The sequence below is a fragment of the Maudiozyma barnettii genome, assembly GCF_903064755.1.
Source record: "Maudiozyma barnettii strain CLIB 1767 genome assembly, contig: KABA2_11, whole genome shotgun sequence".
In the NCBI taxonomy this organism is placed as follows: Eukaryota; Fungi; Ascomycota; class Saccharomycetes; order Saccharomycetales; family Saccharomycetaceae; genus Maudiozyma; species Maudiozyma barnettii.
In genome coordinates this window covers 20,872-35,246 of record NW_024545248.1, presented here as the reverse complement: position 1 = coordinate 35,246, position 14,375 = coordinate 20,872, and the positions used below count along the sequence as shown (strand labels likewise).

At 36.2% G+C, this 14,375-nt stretch overlaps 6 protein-coding genes across 6 annotated transcripts; 2 read left to right on the top strand and 4 right to left on the bottom strand.

Annotated features, from left to right (window-relative positions):
* Positions 1-306: 306 nt before the first annotated feature.
* On the bottom strand, positions 307-588 carry TIM10 (protein transporter TIM10; the record flags this gene model as incomplete). The annotated part of the gene is made up of 1 exon (XM_041552571.1): positions 307-588. The coding sequence occupies one exon, from the start codon at positions 586-588 to the stop codon at positions 307-309; it is 282 nt and encodes a 93-aa protein (XP_041408505.1).
* A 276-nt stretch (positions 589-864) lies between these two features.
* KABA2_11S00396 (phosphopantothenoylcysteine decarboxylase complex subunit CAB3) lies at positions 865-2,367 on the bottom strand (the record flags this gene model as incomplete). Its single annotated transcript, XM_041552570.1, has 1 exon — positions 865-2,367. One exon carries the CDS (start codon positions 2,365-2,367, stop codon positions 865-867), a length of 1,503 nt encoding a protein of 500 aa, XP_041408504.1.
* Positions 2,368-2,641: 274 nt separating this feature from the next.
* Positions 2,642-4,360, bottom strand: PRP40 (Prp40p; the record flags this gene model as incomplete). The annotated part of the gene is made up of 1 exon (XM_041552569.1): positions 2,642-4,360. The coding sequence occupies one exon, from the start codon at positions 4,358-4,360 to the stop codon at positions 2,642-2,644; it is 1,719 nt and encodes a 572-aa protein (XP_041408503.1).
* A 406-nt stretch (positions 4,361-4,766) lies between these two features.
* DAL81 (Dal81p) lies at positions 4,767-7,910 on the top strand (the record flags this gene model as incomplete). Its single annotated transcript, XM_041552568.1, has 1 exon — positions 4,767-7,910. One exon carries the CDS (start codon positions 4,767-4,769, stop codon positions 7,908-7,910), a length of 3,144 nt encoding a protein of 1,047 aa, XP_041408502.1.
* A 182-nt stretch (positions 7,911-8,092) lies between these two features.
* Positions 8,093-8,791, bottom strand: INA22 (Ina22p; the record flags this gene model as incomplete). Its single annotated transcript, XM_041552567.1, has 1 exon — positions 8,093-8,791. The coding sequence occupies one exon, from the start codon at positions 8,789-8,791 to the stop codon at positions 8,093-8,095; it is 699 nt and encodes a 232-aa protein (XP_041408501.1).
* A 342-nt stretch (positions 8,792-9,133) lies between these two features.
* On the top strand, positions 9,134-14,281 carry URB1 (Urb1p; the record flags this gene model as incomplete). Its single annotated transcript, XM_041552566.1, has 1 exon — positions 9,134-14,281. One exon carries the CDS (start codon positions 9,134-9,136, stop codon positions 14,279-14,281), a length of 5,148 nt encoding a protein of 1,715 aa, XP_041408500.1.
* Positions 14,282-14,375: the final 94 nt, after the last annotated feature.

Here is a 14,375-nt window from a genome sequence, read left to right as displayed (position 1 = left end):
AACATAAAACTTCAGATTTAGTGGTTCGATTATGTTCTAATTCAGTCGATCAAGTTGCTTCTTCTCCTACGGCATCTCTCTTTTTGCCATTTGATGTAATATTATACATGATTAAGCGAGAATAATCACCGCAGAAACCGTAAAGGGAAGTTTCCAATGAACCTCATTTCAACAATAAATGAGAAATAATATATGTTTATTATGATTATTATATGTGAAGATATATGTACATGAACTATGGCTGAAAGAAGTATAGATAATTTTTGTAAGTTTTAAAAAAAGAAGGTCGTCTAAATTAAGATTAATTTAAAATTTACCAGCATTAGTGAAAGTTTGGCCCAGTTGTTGCATGTTCTCACCTACTTTGACATTTGTCTCAAAGTATTTAGCAACGCATCTGTCCAAACAGGCAGACTCGTTCTTGTTCAACTCACCTTCAGAATACTGAGTGTTGATGCATTTCTTGTAACAGTTATCAACAAGCTTGTTGAACATATCGGTGACCAAGTCAAGTTCAGTCTCGGCAGCACTGATCTTTTGTTCAGAGGTTAGTTGTGGTTGACCATTACCGAATCCCAGGAAAGACATTGTAATCGGGTATATATATATGTGAGTGTTAGTAGGTGTATACACTTTTGTAGCTCTATGGATGGGTCACCTTATGTTCGATAAGAGAAAGAGTAGTAATCAGGGTTGTTTTAAGAGGGTCGAATCGATTTCGTCTTCTTTTTCAGCTTTCGTTTTTTTGTTCGGTGGGCGTGGGCCTGCTCGTGCACAGTGATGCTTTATTGAGAGTGTTACAACTGAACCTTATAGAAAACTTTATGTATCTATCTATATAATAATGAATCTAAGATGGGGGGTCTACTGCTTGTGATAGCTAATTTTGGAGTGCGCAGTCTCTGCAGTCATCCGGTCTGAGTTTGTGTCCGAATCTAAGATGCTCGATTCGTCGCCGTCGTCGCCGTCGTCATCGTCGTCGTCATCGTCGTCGTCGCCATCATCAGTTTCGCTATCATCAATATCATTATTGTCATTATCATCATCATCGTCATCGTCGTCGTCGTCGTCGTCGTCGTCGTCGTCGTCTTCCACATCATCTTCGGTGTCCACATCGATGGTGTCTATTTCTTCTGCGTTTTCTGCTTCTGATTTTCGCCTTATGATGATCTCTTTGATCCGTTGTCTAACAATCTCCACAATATCAGACCATTCTCTCATACCACCCATTCCAATATCACCACAGATCAACACTTTCTCTACAGGTTTCAATATTTCTACAAAGGGGAAGTTTTCCTCCAAGGCCATGTAATGTCTCTTAGTCATTGGATTCACATACATGAATGTATTCATTGCAGGGGCCACAAGGACGGGGGCCCCCGAGACAGGCCAATCTCTAAAGACACTCGTTAGCAAATTGTTACAAATACCATTAGCTAGTTTAGCTAAACTATTAGCAGATAAAGGGGCAATCAACAGAATATCAGCCCAACGACGTAATTCATGGAATAACATCATATCATTATTAGTATCGGCAATGGCATCTTCTTCCCTCCATATTTTGACCTTGGAAGATATTTTGAGTCCATTAAGGAAGTGTTCTGCAGGTTTTGTCACTATTAATTGGATGCACACTTTTTCGGGACTGTATATCTTGAATAATTTATCTATAATTAATGGAATTTTGATAGTAGCTACAGAACCTGTAGCACCAATTAATATATGGAATTTCTTGTCATCCTCCTTTGCGAAAAAAGCAGTAAATGGAACCTCAGGTTCCACTGCATTTGCTTGTTTTTTAAATACTATTTTCTTACATTCTGGCCCATTATCTTCAGGTAATATAATAGGGGTCTCATTCGTTATAGTCTTTTTAATCTCTTTCCCTTCGTCTGCATCCTGTTTATCATCCGAACTACTTGGTAAATATACAAAGTTACCAGGCATATCAACAGTGCAGTTCTTCTCTTCTACGCCATCGTCGCCCTCATTCTGTTGCTGTTGGTCCTTTGATGCACCTTCCTTAGCCATTGTTGGATCGGTTACTTTAGGGCGTGTCTTGTTCGGTATGCAACTTATCGATAATCTATGATGTGGTGTATTTTCAGGTTTAGGTGTGGCAAATGATATACATTTGCCGCTAGTGGGGTCTCTAGCACAGCTTTCCCCATCTGGTAACGTAACAGGTGAGCTTAAAACTTGTTCACCCTTTAGTGGTTCCACTATTGCTAGTTTCTTCTCTGGAGGCTTTCTATCTCGTAACGATTTGATGTCTGGGTCCGATATTATACGTTGGCGGTTCAGTATACTTGTTTGGCCAGATGCACTCATATCTGTAGATCCCTCACTGGTGTTCTTACTCTCCATAATTTACTTGGTCTGCCTTAGTTAGAGTGTCAATACGTTCTTGTTCGCTATGTTTAGCTTATATATGTTGCTGCCAGGATGTACTCTTTCTGACTCTTTATCACTGCCTCCTGATGAGGCTTTCCTCTTCGATATTCGATTACACATTTTTACCTTCTCAGCAATTTGTTTCTCCGCCTTTGGGAACAGGTGGTAACCGTGCTGCTCGTTCGAAGCGATGTTGGACTGGGCACTTATGTAAACGATTACTATTCGATATATGTACATATATATGCTAATAGTCTAATGCAATGGTTGGCTGGAGTGGTCTTTTTGTACCTCTGGTGTGAGGGTCTGCAGTGTGAGGGTTCTCTTTCTGGTCACGGAGCGTCTGGCATACTTCGTTATAGATGGCCTCTCCAACTTGGTCATCTTTCAATTGCAAATATTCCGGAGTGTCCTTGAAGAGATGCTGTGATTCTTCCCATTTAGTGGCAGGAGTGGTATGTGCCCGCGTATAATGTTTCGTTAGCATTTCCTTAAACCTATGTTTCACTTGTCTCTCCAGATACAATTCTTCTGCCCTCTGTTCCTCTAGCATATCTTCCCTGGCCTTTATGATCTCCTTCACCACGATCTCCAAATCCGTATCGTCAACACTATCAAACTGTACATTCTGGCGTAATATGTTTGTGATTGCACTTGTGTTTTTATCGTTTTGAGCCAGCCATTCAAATGATGCATCGATGAGTACCTGTTGGCCGATCGACCGTAGTCCACATACTATGACATATTTTTCTTCTACTAAATCTAGAAAGAGATCTATTGGATTAGACCCTCTACGTCCCACAATGTTCAAAAATGCACTCTCTCCTTTGATCAACGGGTATATGTCGGACCATTTCGTTGTAGCACGAACCACAAGATTCGGTATACCTTCTTTCAAGAGCTTTTTAAAATTGTCACGAGCGTATCTGTCTCTAGAATAATTTTCTTTCTCCCCTTGTTGTAAATCCTGTATTATGCGAGCATCTATTTGTTGTACCAAGTTAATGTATTCCTTGAGGACATCCTCGTGTGTCAGTATTGAAAAATGTTGGTTCGCCATGTATCTTTTATTTTTGTCAAAAAGGTATTGATTGCATAGATTTTGCCACGACATAGGCATATCATCCTGTTCAACATGTATTACACTTTTCAAATAGTCTCGCAATTCAATCAATGCTTGTTCTTTGAGTTTATGGTGTTCCTGTTCATTTTCTTTACGTAACTCTAGGATGTACTCATCGTAACACCTCTTCTTCTCCAACTCACTGACCACAGAATGACTATATATAGGTTCGTCAGATATGAGCCTCTTTGCATCGTTCCAACTGGTCGAGTAATTGACCTCCAAGGATTTCCCCTTCAACATTTCTTTGAAGGCTTCTTGAAACTTATTGATCTCGGAATGTTCTTTCAACAATTGCTCCTCCGTTCTATTATCCAGGTATTTATTGAACATCTGCTGTTTCCATAGTGGATCGTTATCCACAAGCCAGTACCTGGGATCCTTCGTCCCCAATTCGTTCATAATCCGACTAAACGACCATGTAGCATCCACATTATTCTGCTGAAGCATTGCTATAAACTGTGGTTCTGCATCTTCTTTGCTGGCTGTCCTAACTGTCAGAAGTGCAGATTTGTTGCCAAATTGGGAGTCACCTTCAATAAAGACTTCCTTCTTCACGCCAGTAGTAGCAGCATGTTGTTTCGGAGTCACTGTCGGTTGCACCTTCGGTTCAGTTTCCTTAGGTATATCCCATTGTGATTTTTTAGTCTGTACATTATAATAGTAAACTTTTCCCTCTTTGGTCTTGGCAGATCTCCAATCCTTAGGCAGAACCGGTTCTTGATCTGTTGGACTCGTAGTGACTGGTTTCGCCAATTCTGCAGGTTTCTCCCATTGCGATTTCTTATTGACCGTGTCGTAATAGTACGTTCTTCCTTTGTCGTCCTTGATCGCCTTCCACATAACTGCCGGTACACTTGCTGATATCACGTTATGACCCCAGGGTTACTCTCTTCAACCAGTGTCCATAAAGTGGAACTTCTCTGTTCTTCTTCTCTTATAGCACAACAGAATCGATTCCTTTGACTTTTCAAAATTGCAAAGAGACGCTGCGTGGAAAGATTTAGATAATCATCAACTATTGTGAAAACAGTCAACAAATGATTAAAGAACAAGACTGCAAGATATATACCTCTTCTGTAGCTGCTAACCGCTGGTTATTCGGGACAGTTTGGAGTTGATCAATATATACACTATTAGCTTAGTCCCACCTTTTTGTTTTATATAGCTACGTTCGGGGGTTAGGATATAATTTGATCTAAAGCATAATTTTTTTTGTTTGGCTCTCGAATCTAGAGATAGGACACCAATGACGAGCCATAGCAGTCCAATAGGTAATGTCACAGGTAATATGGACCAAATAGGTGATCATGATACTCCCAGGAGCACAAGTGCGATAGGGACTGTTGCTACTGCCTCTGGAGGTAACGTTGCAGATGGTGAAGAATACACGCCCCACAATTTGCCGGAAAATAATGAAGCTGATAAGGATTCTTCTAATCACGATAAGGATTCCGGAACGGCTGCCTCAAAGAAGGAAGGTAGTATGGATGCTGGTGCTGATAAGAAGGCTAATACTGACCAGGATAATGTAGATTTGATGAAATTTTCTGAAGAGAATTACTCGAACTTGTTGAATCATTTAAATCATTCGGAACCGCAATCTCAATCTCAAACCAAGTCGTCGGTTACACCATCGAAAGTAACGGATGTTCATGATACTGTTGCTGGAGATCAGCAGCATTTGGAGTTAGGTGCCATATCGAAGAACGGTGAACACCTCGATATCTTATTGCAGCAATACCAAAACGTGATGCACAAGCCACATGCTAATAACAACCACAATAAGTTTGGTTCAAGCAAAATTTGTGATTTCTGTGCACAACAAAATAAACAATGTGTATTTGTACCTGACCTTGGTAATTGTATTGAATGTGAAACCAAGAAACGTAAATGTACCTTTGAAAGGTCGGTTAATAACACGAAACGGACTGAAGAACAATCAGATATGCTTGTTGAAAATTTACCAAGAAAGAAATCAAGAACTAACGAAACGAATAAGCTATCTAATGGTGATATTCAAAACGAATACTATTCAAGTTTCTTACAATCTTTAAATACATCTATGGGTCAACAGGGAAGTACTCCAACTCAGTATGATAATTTAGTACATAGTGGAGTCATGAATGCGAGAGATGTGCAAAGGCCACAATCTCAACCAATGATGGACCAACAGACAAAAGTAGCTGTACCACATCACTCCATGTCTCAGACTGTATTGAAGAAGCAGCAACAGCAACAGCAACATCCTCAAATTCAGTACCCTCGATCATCATTTTACGTCGGGCCTACATCCATATATGATATTGGTATTGTAGACCATATTAAGTTGGACAATATCGATCAGATACAGATATCGAAAACATTATCCCTGAGGAAAGTCGCACCCAAAGTTCAATTCTTACTAAGTGATGATTACAACCAGAAGTTGTATATTGAACAAGAACAACAGATAGATATGGTGGAGGAATTGGTTCATCCACATGGTAAACTTTTGGTTGAAATTTTTTTCAAACGTGTCCACCCATACTTTCCTATTTTACATGAACGAGTTTTCCTAGAAAAATACTTGAGATCATATAGGGAATTAACTACACCTTTGTTGGCATGTATTTATTCCTTGGCTCTTCAATGGTGGGATTTCCATCCCAAACTGATTGGATTTGCCAAGCCTGATGTAGTTGAAGTATTGAACGATATTGCATTCAAAACTTTTTTTGAAAGAATCGAGAGACCCAAGCTGAGTATGATTCAAACTGGTCTATTATTACTTCAATGCAGAAGTGAATCTAGAAATAATTGGGTATTGTGTTCCAATGTTGTTGCTTTGTCGGAAGAATTAGGTCTTGGTGTTAGCTGTCAAGATTGGAAATTGCCTAAATGGGAAAAAGATTTACGTAAGAGACTAGCGTGGGCTGTTTGGTCCACAGACAAGTGGTGTGCTTTGATAGAAGGTCGCCATTCTCATTTAATTTTAGGTCGTAACTGGATGGTTAACATTTTAAAAAGAAGTGAATTCCCATCAACATCACCAATAATACAGGGATTTGGAAGTTTAGATTCTGTTGGACAACAACAACGTGATGGATCCTCCACTGGTTTGAACACTGGGAATCTGGGGCTTTATGATATGTCATTGACAAATGAAGAATATCAAGACGGTGCTTTAATGTTTCAGCAAATGGTTTCTCTAAGTATAATTGTCGGCGAAATTATGGACACATTTTATACTCAAGGGGCCATTCATGTAAACACCAATATTGAGCAGGTTCTAAAACTTGCTAAACCATTACAATTGAAATTAAGAGAATGGTATCATTCTTTACCAAAACAGTTGTCGATGAACAATTTTACCGAAAAGAAATTTAATTCAAACGCTACATTGACACTAATATATTTTGCAGCAGAAATTACCTTACATCGTAAGATCATATCTTCGTTGAAACCAAACACGCCAAAGGAATTGGTACAAGTTTGTAGAACAGCAGCAAGAACAAGATTAGTGGCAGCTATCGAATTTGTTGGTGACTTGAAAAATGAACACGTCAGTTCTTTTTGGTACGGTTGCTCCACTGGAAATTTGATGTTAATTGGAACATTTGCAGCGTTACTTTATGTAACAGCTCCTACAAAGGAAGAATCTATCACATTTCGAGATTTGATGCGTAATTATATCTGGGTCCTGAGAGTTAGATCTAAAAGTTTTGATAAATTACGTAATGCATTCAATAATATACACATGTTATTGACTCAGATTCCAGGTCTTTTAACTGATGAGGAGGTTCCAAATGGCGGGACTGATAGATCTATATCCTTTAGAACTCCAGACTTATCAGCAAATGGTAAACAGGCAAATAACTCTAGACCACCACTAAATATAACCAATCCAATATCTCAAGATATACTTCATGGGTTGTCTAACCTGCCTGATAGTACGCCACAACTAAACAGTTTTGGAAGTGCAACAGATTTAGAAACGGTGGGTCTGCGTGATAATAACTTCCATCATGGATCTCCTTCATCATACGCATCCACTCCAACAATAGAGAATGAATTGAATGTCAATATGGTTCATGAGCACAGAGCAAGGATGAACAGATCTAATTCAGCACTCTTTGGAGATAATCAATCCCCTAAGATGGGAGTTTCGAATAATAATATGTCACCTTCTCATCATACTGCACATAATAGGCCACAATTTTCCCCTGGTAAAAATCACCAATCACCAAGTCCAGCAATATCAAAACCAAGTGAAAGTTCGATGGTGGCAGAAACAGTGGAGAGCCGATCCCGTAATCAGGAACACAGAGGATCCAAAACTAGTGCAATGTCTCCCCAAGGAAAGATTCAACCAGAAATAATATCAACTGAGGAGACACATAATGTACTATGAAGATACATTTGTATGTAGTCATTTACTTATTATAGTATATGTATGTGTGAACCGTTTATAGAAGATTTTACTTATTTATACATTTTAAAAATAGTGCAGGACGTTAATTCATTCTATTTTTGTGATCATTTCTGTAATGGAAATTTAGAATATTAGTTCTTATTTACAATATGTGTGTATATTTATAAAAATTTAGCAGAGCTACTTAGTTCACCTGGATTCTCTACAATCAGATGTTGATCGGTATTTTGAGAGAAATCATTGGAATCTTCTATCTCCGTTTCTCGTAACTGTTTTAATGTTTCTTTATCAACAATGATATCGTTCAACACTCTGGTACTGGTAGTGATCGAGGGTGGTGTGGTAACCTCCCTCTTTGATTTCTTAAGCGGCTTGTCGTTATTTGCTTCCTCCAGTATTCCATTCCATATATCTTCAAGGGATTCTTCTTCATCATAGTCATATTCTTCACGTTTAGTGATAGAGATTTGCATTTGGGAAAGCACATTTTCCACCTCTTTCATTCCCAAACTTTTATCCCTTACAAACATCTTATTTACTAATCGTAATTCATGTTCTATTTGTTCTTCTGTCACAGTTGTACTACCACTTTCAACTTTTTTCAATAGATCCTTCAAAATAGTATTCTTTAATGAATAACGTTTTTCCATATCAGAGTAAGCTTGTCTTCTATCTATCACATGGGTCACCAATGATCCGAATACTACAACCCATACAAACGGTCTAATCATCGATCTGTCGAATGTAGTCTTTGGAGGAGGCCCAAGGGATGATGCACTATGTTGATTCCTGGTCTGCCATCTGGCAATCCCCAAGAATGAGCTATTTAGACCGCAACGTTGTCTTGCTGTACGCAACATAAAGAGTCGAAATTGTATGTTTTGTAATTAGTGTTCCAATAGTCCACTGAACAATCTTTGAGGGTTAAATATTTCTCTACATTTAACGAACTGTCTAAGTGAATGGAGATAGGTTCTTCTTTTAAACCCGGCTAACTGGGTATAATATCGCTACCTACGAAGTTCACCGAAAGAAATTTTTCAATTGAGGAAAAGTATGCGATGCCTGAAGGAAGCTCATCTCACCTCATCTCGAAGTACTACTTTTCTCTTGAAAAGGATATCTTATACCTGTTCTTGCATTTTTCAAATATAATAAAGCTGCGAAACATCAAATCAACTGTACCAGAAGTATAAGACACAATGGAAGCAGGAAAGGGTAAATACGGTGGCCACCACAAAGGTAATAATAATAAGAAAGACCAGCCTATCCAAAGTAGTGATGTTGATAATGGTGTTCTAGATAGCTTAGAAAATATTCTAAAGGATATGGGATATGGAACTTCTTCTAGTGACTACCAACCTTTGATTCAGTTCTTCCGTAAAGGTTTTGCTAACCAAGTAGTGCAAACATGGTCATATTATGCACAGACAAATAATCATCCGAAGACTTCTCATGCAACCTCATTACTTGTTAAGACTTTGCATATTTTAGCTGCCCATCCAGACACATTATCGAATGGTACATTATTAATCCAATTAATTTTGACAAGTTACGTAAAGGTCCTGTATAGATGTATGAATAATCAACGTGCGCAGGTGACTAACCCAGTTTTAAGACTAATGAAAGAAATGATTACCTTCAACAATTCTCAACATATTGAGGATTTCTTGGCATATTTTGATTTATCTTTACCAAGTTTGACGAGGATTTTAATGCCACCAAAGGCAGAAACTGAAAATAAGCGTCAAAATGATTCTAATAAAAGTAAAAATTACAAAACTATGAGAGAGACTTTCCTAGATTTTTGGATTTTACTAATCAGTAAGACTCCTGCACTATTAAGAAGGGACTTATTAACTGACAATTCCAAGATCATGGGTGCATGGTTCAAATTCATTGATAAGAATGATTCGGATGAATTGGTGGAGAGAGCAGTATCATTGTTCACAACTAGTATCCTAGAGGAGAAATTTTTTAAAAGAACAACAAAGTGTAAAGTATTAAACGAATTAACGATTTCAAAATTGCATCATTTCTATTACTCGCAGAATAAAGAACTAGTGAAAAAGATCAACCAGTTCTTCATTGTATACGGTAGTTCTCCTGAATTTAGTATTGCATATCCAGATAACAGTGTTTGGTTTGAAGCATCACCTATCACAGGTTCCAATACAGGTGTTCCAATAACAGTTCATCAAAAAGAATTTAAGTTACACAATAAACTTTTATTCAATCTTTTAAGGATATTTAAGCCATGGGAAGACGATTTGCAATCAACTACTACCATTAAGATTCTAAACCATACACCTGAATTAGTCGCTCCATATTGTACATATATATCATCTTTAGGTACTCATGATCCTAAAATGACCTCTTATTGGTTCGGTATGACCCTTCTATTGGGTAGAATTATAAGACTTGATATCCCAGAATTCATTAAAAATGTTGAAACTGATTCGTCCCCAAGTGAAAGTTTAGTCTTCGAAAATATTATTCCTTCATCCTTAGCAAAATCTGCATTAACAAAGGCTTTACAACATGAAAATAAGATTATTCAACAGTTAGCATGTCAACTAATAGTGTTCGCCTTCCAAAAATTGGATAAAATTTTACAATTATATACACAAAAAGGATGGGGTTCTCAAAGAGCTGTTATCAGTACCATGGTATTAAAAAATATTCCAGATTTACAGATTTTTACAAACGTTTTAGCTAACACATATAACACCGACAAGAATAATCAAATATTACAGTTATCTCTTTCGACTATTCTAGGTTATTACAGTAACATTTTTTCAAATTTTTTCTCAGTATCTCTACAAACACCAAATATCTTCACCGATATAATGGTTAAACCATCGTTTTCGGGTATGGATGTTGCCATTCTAGATCAATTTTTACAATTTCAGAAATTTAATGGTACGCAGATGAGATGGTGGAATGCACCTTCTAATCAAAATTCGTTATTCAGTTCTTTATTGAAATTAGCATCATCCAAAAACTCAAAGACAACCATGACATTAAAGATAACTAGATTGTTGATCGATTTGTTACATGGCACAGTCATATTTGATAACAAAACTTTAGCATCCCCAATATTTGCATTGATTAATAGTCTACAGATAGTTTCATTGCATAGTAGTCAATCTGATGATATGAATTCTATTTGGAAATTACTGGATGAATGTATTTCACGTTGTATGAAGACAATTTACAAATATGTTGACATGTCAAAGGAATTTAATTATATATCACCTTTCGTCATGGCTTTAATTGAACAATGGAAATTCGTTGATAAGACAACAAACTATGATATTACTTCCAAATGGGTTTGTTTATTTTTAAGATCTCTAGTTTTTGTAGGTGAGTCCCAAATAGGAATTGTAAATGTTGCAACTCAACAATTATTAGATATTCCAGAAAACTTAAGGAAGGTATATTTTGACTTCTCTGAAGATGGCATTGAAACTTTGAAATCTCAAGAATATCTATTAAATGAGGGGATCGGCTCATCCTATTCACTTTTCGTAACTCTCTCTAAGTGGTCCAGCGTAGAGAAGAGTCAAAGAATTCCTGTTAATGATTTAGATGCAGCTGTCATCTTGGTCAAGTTAAGACAATTGGCTGCTGACGAGAAGATTCAACTAAACGGTAATCTAAAGAAATATGTTAGTTGTTTATGTTTAAATTTAAACGTTTATTGTCAGTCAGCAAAAACTTTTAATATCCTTGATGAAAGAATTTATAAGGTTTTATTTGACAACATTTCATCTAAAGATTCCACCAAGTCACAAAGGGAAAAATCAATTTTCATTCTTGGTGAAGTGTTAAATGTTGCTTCAAGTGTAATGGATGCACTCCCTCAGTTTAACAAAACATTTATCGATTTTATATTTGATTGGTTGTTGAATAACAGAGAAATGATTAAAAATATAAATAACAGCTCTTTGAGAAGTTTAGTATCAATTTTGGTTGGAATGATATCTGATGATGAGCTTACAAAGTTTGTCTCTGCTGATATTAATCAATCTTCTGAACTGGCGTCAATTATCGTGAAAAAGTTATACCAGAATACATCGTACCATATAGATTATGCCTTATTATTGACATTAATCACAGACGCCTTTGAGGTCACCAAAAAATTAGTAGGAAACTTTATTAAAGATGGAAGAGTTCATGCTATGTCTTCCCAAGATTTGTTGTCAAGATTTATCTCCGATGATAAATATGCAGAACTCCTATCTATATTCACTAATTCAACTTACTTTATTCCTTCTGAATTTGAACCATTCTTTTCTAAAGTGCATGATAGTGATGTTAGAATTACTGTAGCTAATAGGTTAGCATATGAAGCATCCTTGTCTCAAGATGGCGAAACATTTGTAAGAAATGTGGTTGAATCATGTTGCAAGAACTATAAGGAAATGACTAATTCTAACTTTAGATTATATTTCAAACTTTTTTCAACTTATGGAGAAAAATACTTAACCAAAGAACAAAATTTAAATATCATAAAGTTTGCAACTGAGGAATACGAACACAAGTATTCAGATTCGATTGTTGATTTAGTAGCAACGTCCAACATGTTTACAGAAGAGTTTATTCTTAAATGGTTGGGTAAGATGACACTTTACATTACAAAAATATTTACTGAGCGTGAGGTTTTGACAGAGAAATACCAATCTACGTTAAAGAGTTTTACTGAACTAGTTAGGTCAATCAATATTTGGGAGAAAGTAAACACTAATATACTGAATTCTCAACTAGAAGCAATTTTAAGCAAAAATTGGATATCAGATGAAGATGTTGTCAATTATGCATTACTTATCGTATTATCGAGCAAGCAAAAGTTTATTGAATCTGCAAGACTTGTACAATTTATCTTAAATAATGAGGATTGCCCACTGAACAAAATATCTGCGCAAAATAAATTATCGTTTTCGGTTGTTTCTTTGTTGTATAGTTTATTCATCGTTGATCCAACAGGAAACTCCAATGTTACTGTTCAAAAGAAACTGCTAACATTTTACTCTGGTAGTATTTCAAGTACTGATAGACTTATCCTACGTATGCTAGAAATCATTGAGTCTACTACGTCATTAGTCTGGGTCAATAACATTTACACTTGGGATTTTATGGAAGAAGACGATGAACAAACTTTAGATTTAATGGGAAACACCAAACTGTTTATCGAAGAAAAGGAAGGATTGATCTTGACTTTGAAGAAAAGAGATATTGCTTTCTCTACTTCCAACTATAGAATCGAAAGACCTAGTATTCCTGAATTGAGTTTACAAAAATCAAATATAGAACTTTTAGAAACTTTAAATTTGTTTTATCAAGACACTGAATATATTTTACCAAAAGAATCATCCCATGTCATATATGACCCATTGTTTTTGTTATTAATTTCGATTCATAATAAAGAGCTTGTCTCTGAAAAGAATAATGCAGACGATCCAGCATCGAAACATATTGTTTTCCAGGTGAGAAAGTATTTAACTTCGGGTTTGTTTCAGTATTTTGTTGGAGCATTGGGAGATACAGATAAAGATGTTGTTCAAATTACACGTCTAATACTTTCGCAAATGGTTAATTCCCTAGAGGATAATCAGCAGTTCAAAGACGGTAATATTTTTAAGATTCTATTGAAGAAAATCATTTATAGTACAAATGATAATGTAGAAGAAAATAATAAAATCGTACCTATTATTTGGTATGCAACTAGTAGAATCTGTGATTTGCTGCTTCATCCAACTAATCAACTATATGAAAAGGCTTACAAATGGGTTCTAAATGGTCCTTCTATTCGTTCTAACGATATTCCTATGATGTATGAACTTATTGCTCCTTCAAAGCCAGATATCAACTTTGAATATTATTTCAGTCAATTAGGTTGGGTGTTGAAGACTTTGGAAGACGGTATAAGATCCAAAGCAGATGTCGATTTTTTGAAGAAAAGATCTGTAATGGAATGGGTGTCTAATATTACAAACGTTCCATATTTGAACGCTAATATGAACTCAATGATTGCATCGATTATATACAAGATTCAAAGAATGGATGACGGTGGAGCAACATTGATCACAAGATTTGGAGGTGTATCTGATATGGAATTGAAGCAAATATCTATTACTAGAAGTCTAGATGAAATTGCGGAATCCAAGAGGGAGCACAAAATAACAAACTCAGATAAGACTTTGAAAAGACAACTAATTCTCGAAGAACAAAAGTTGAATAGTCAAGAGATCTTGGGGAGTTACGTCGAAATTATCAATTCAAAGAAGAGATTACTTGACTGGACGGTCGATGAGACCCAGAATTTACTCAAGAGAGTGTGTAAATAATTAGATTAATTTATACCATATTTAAATAATATTTTTGAATAAAATTTGTATATTATAAATTACTGTATTAGGAGATTCACATATAGAATAACAA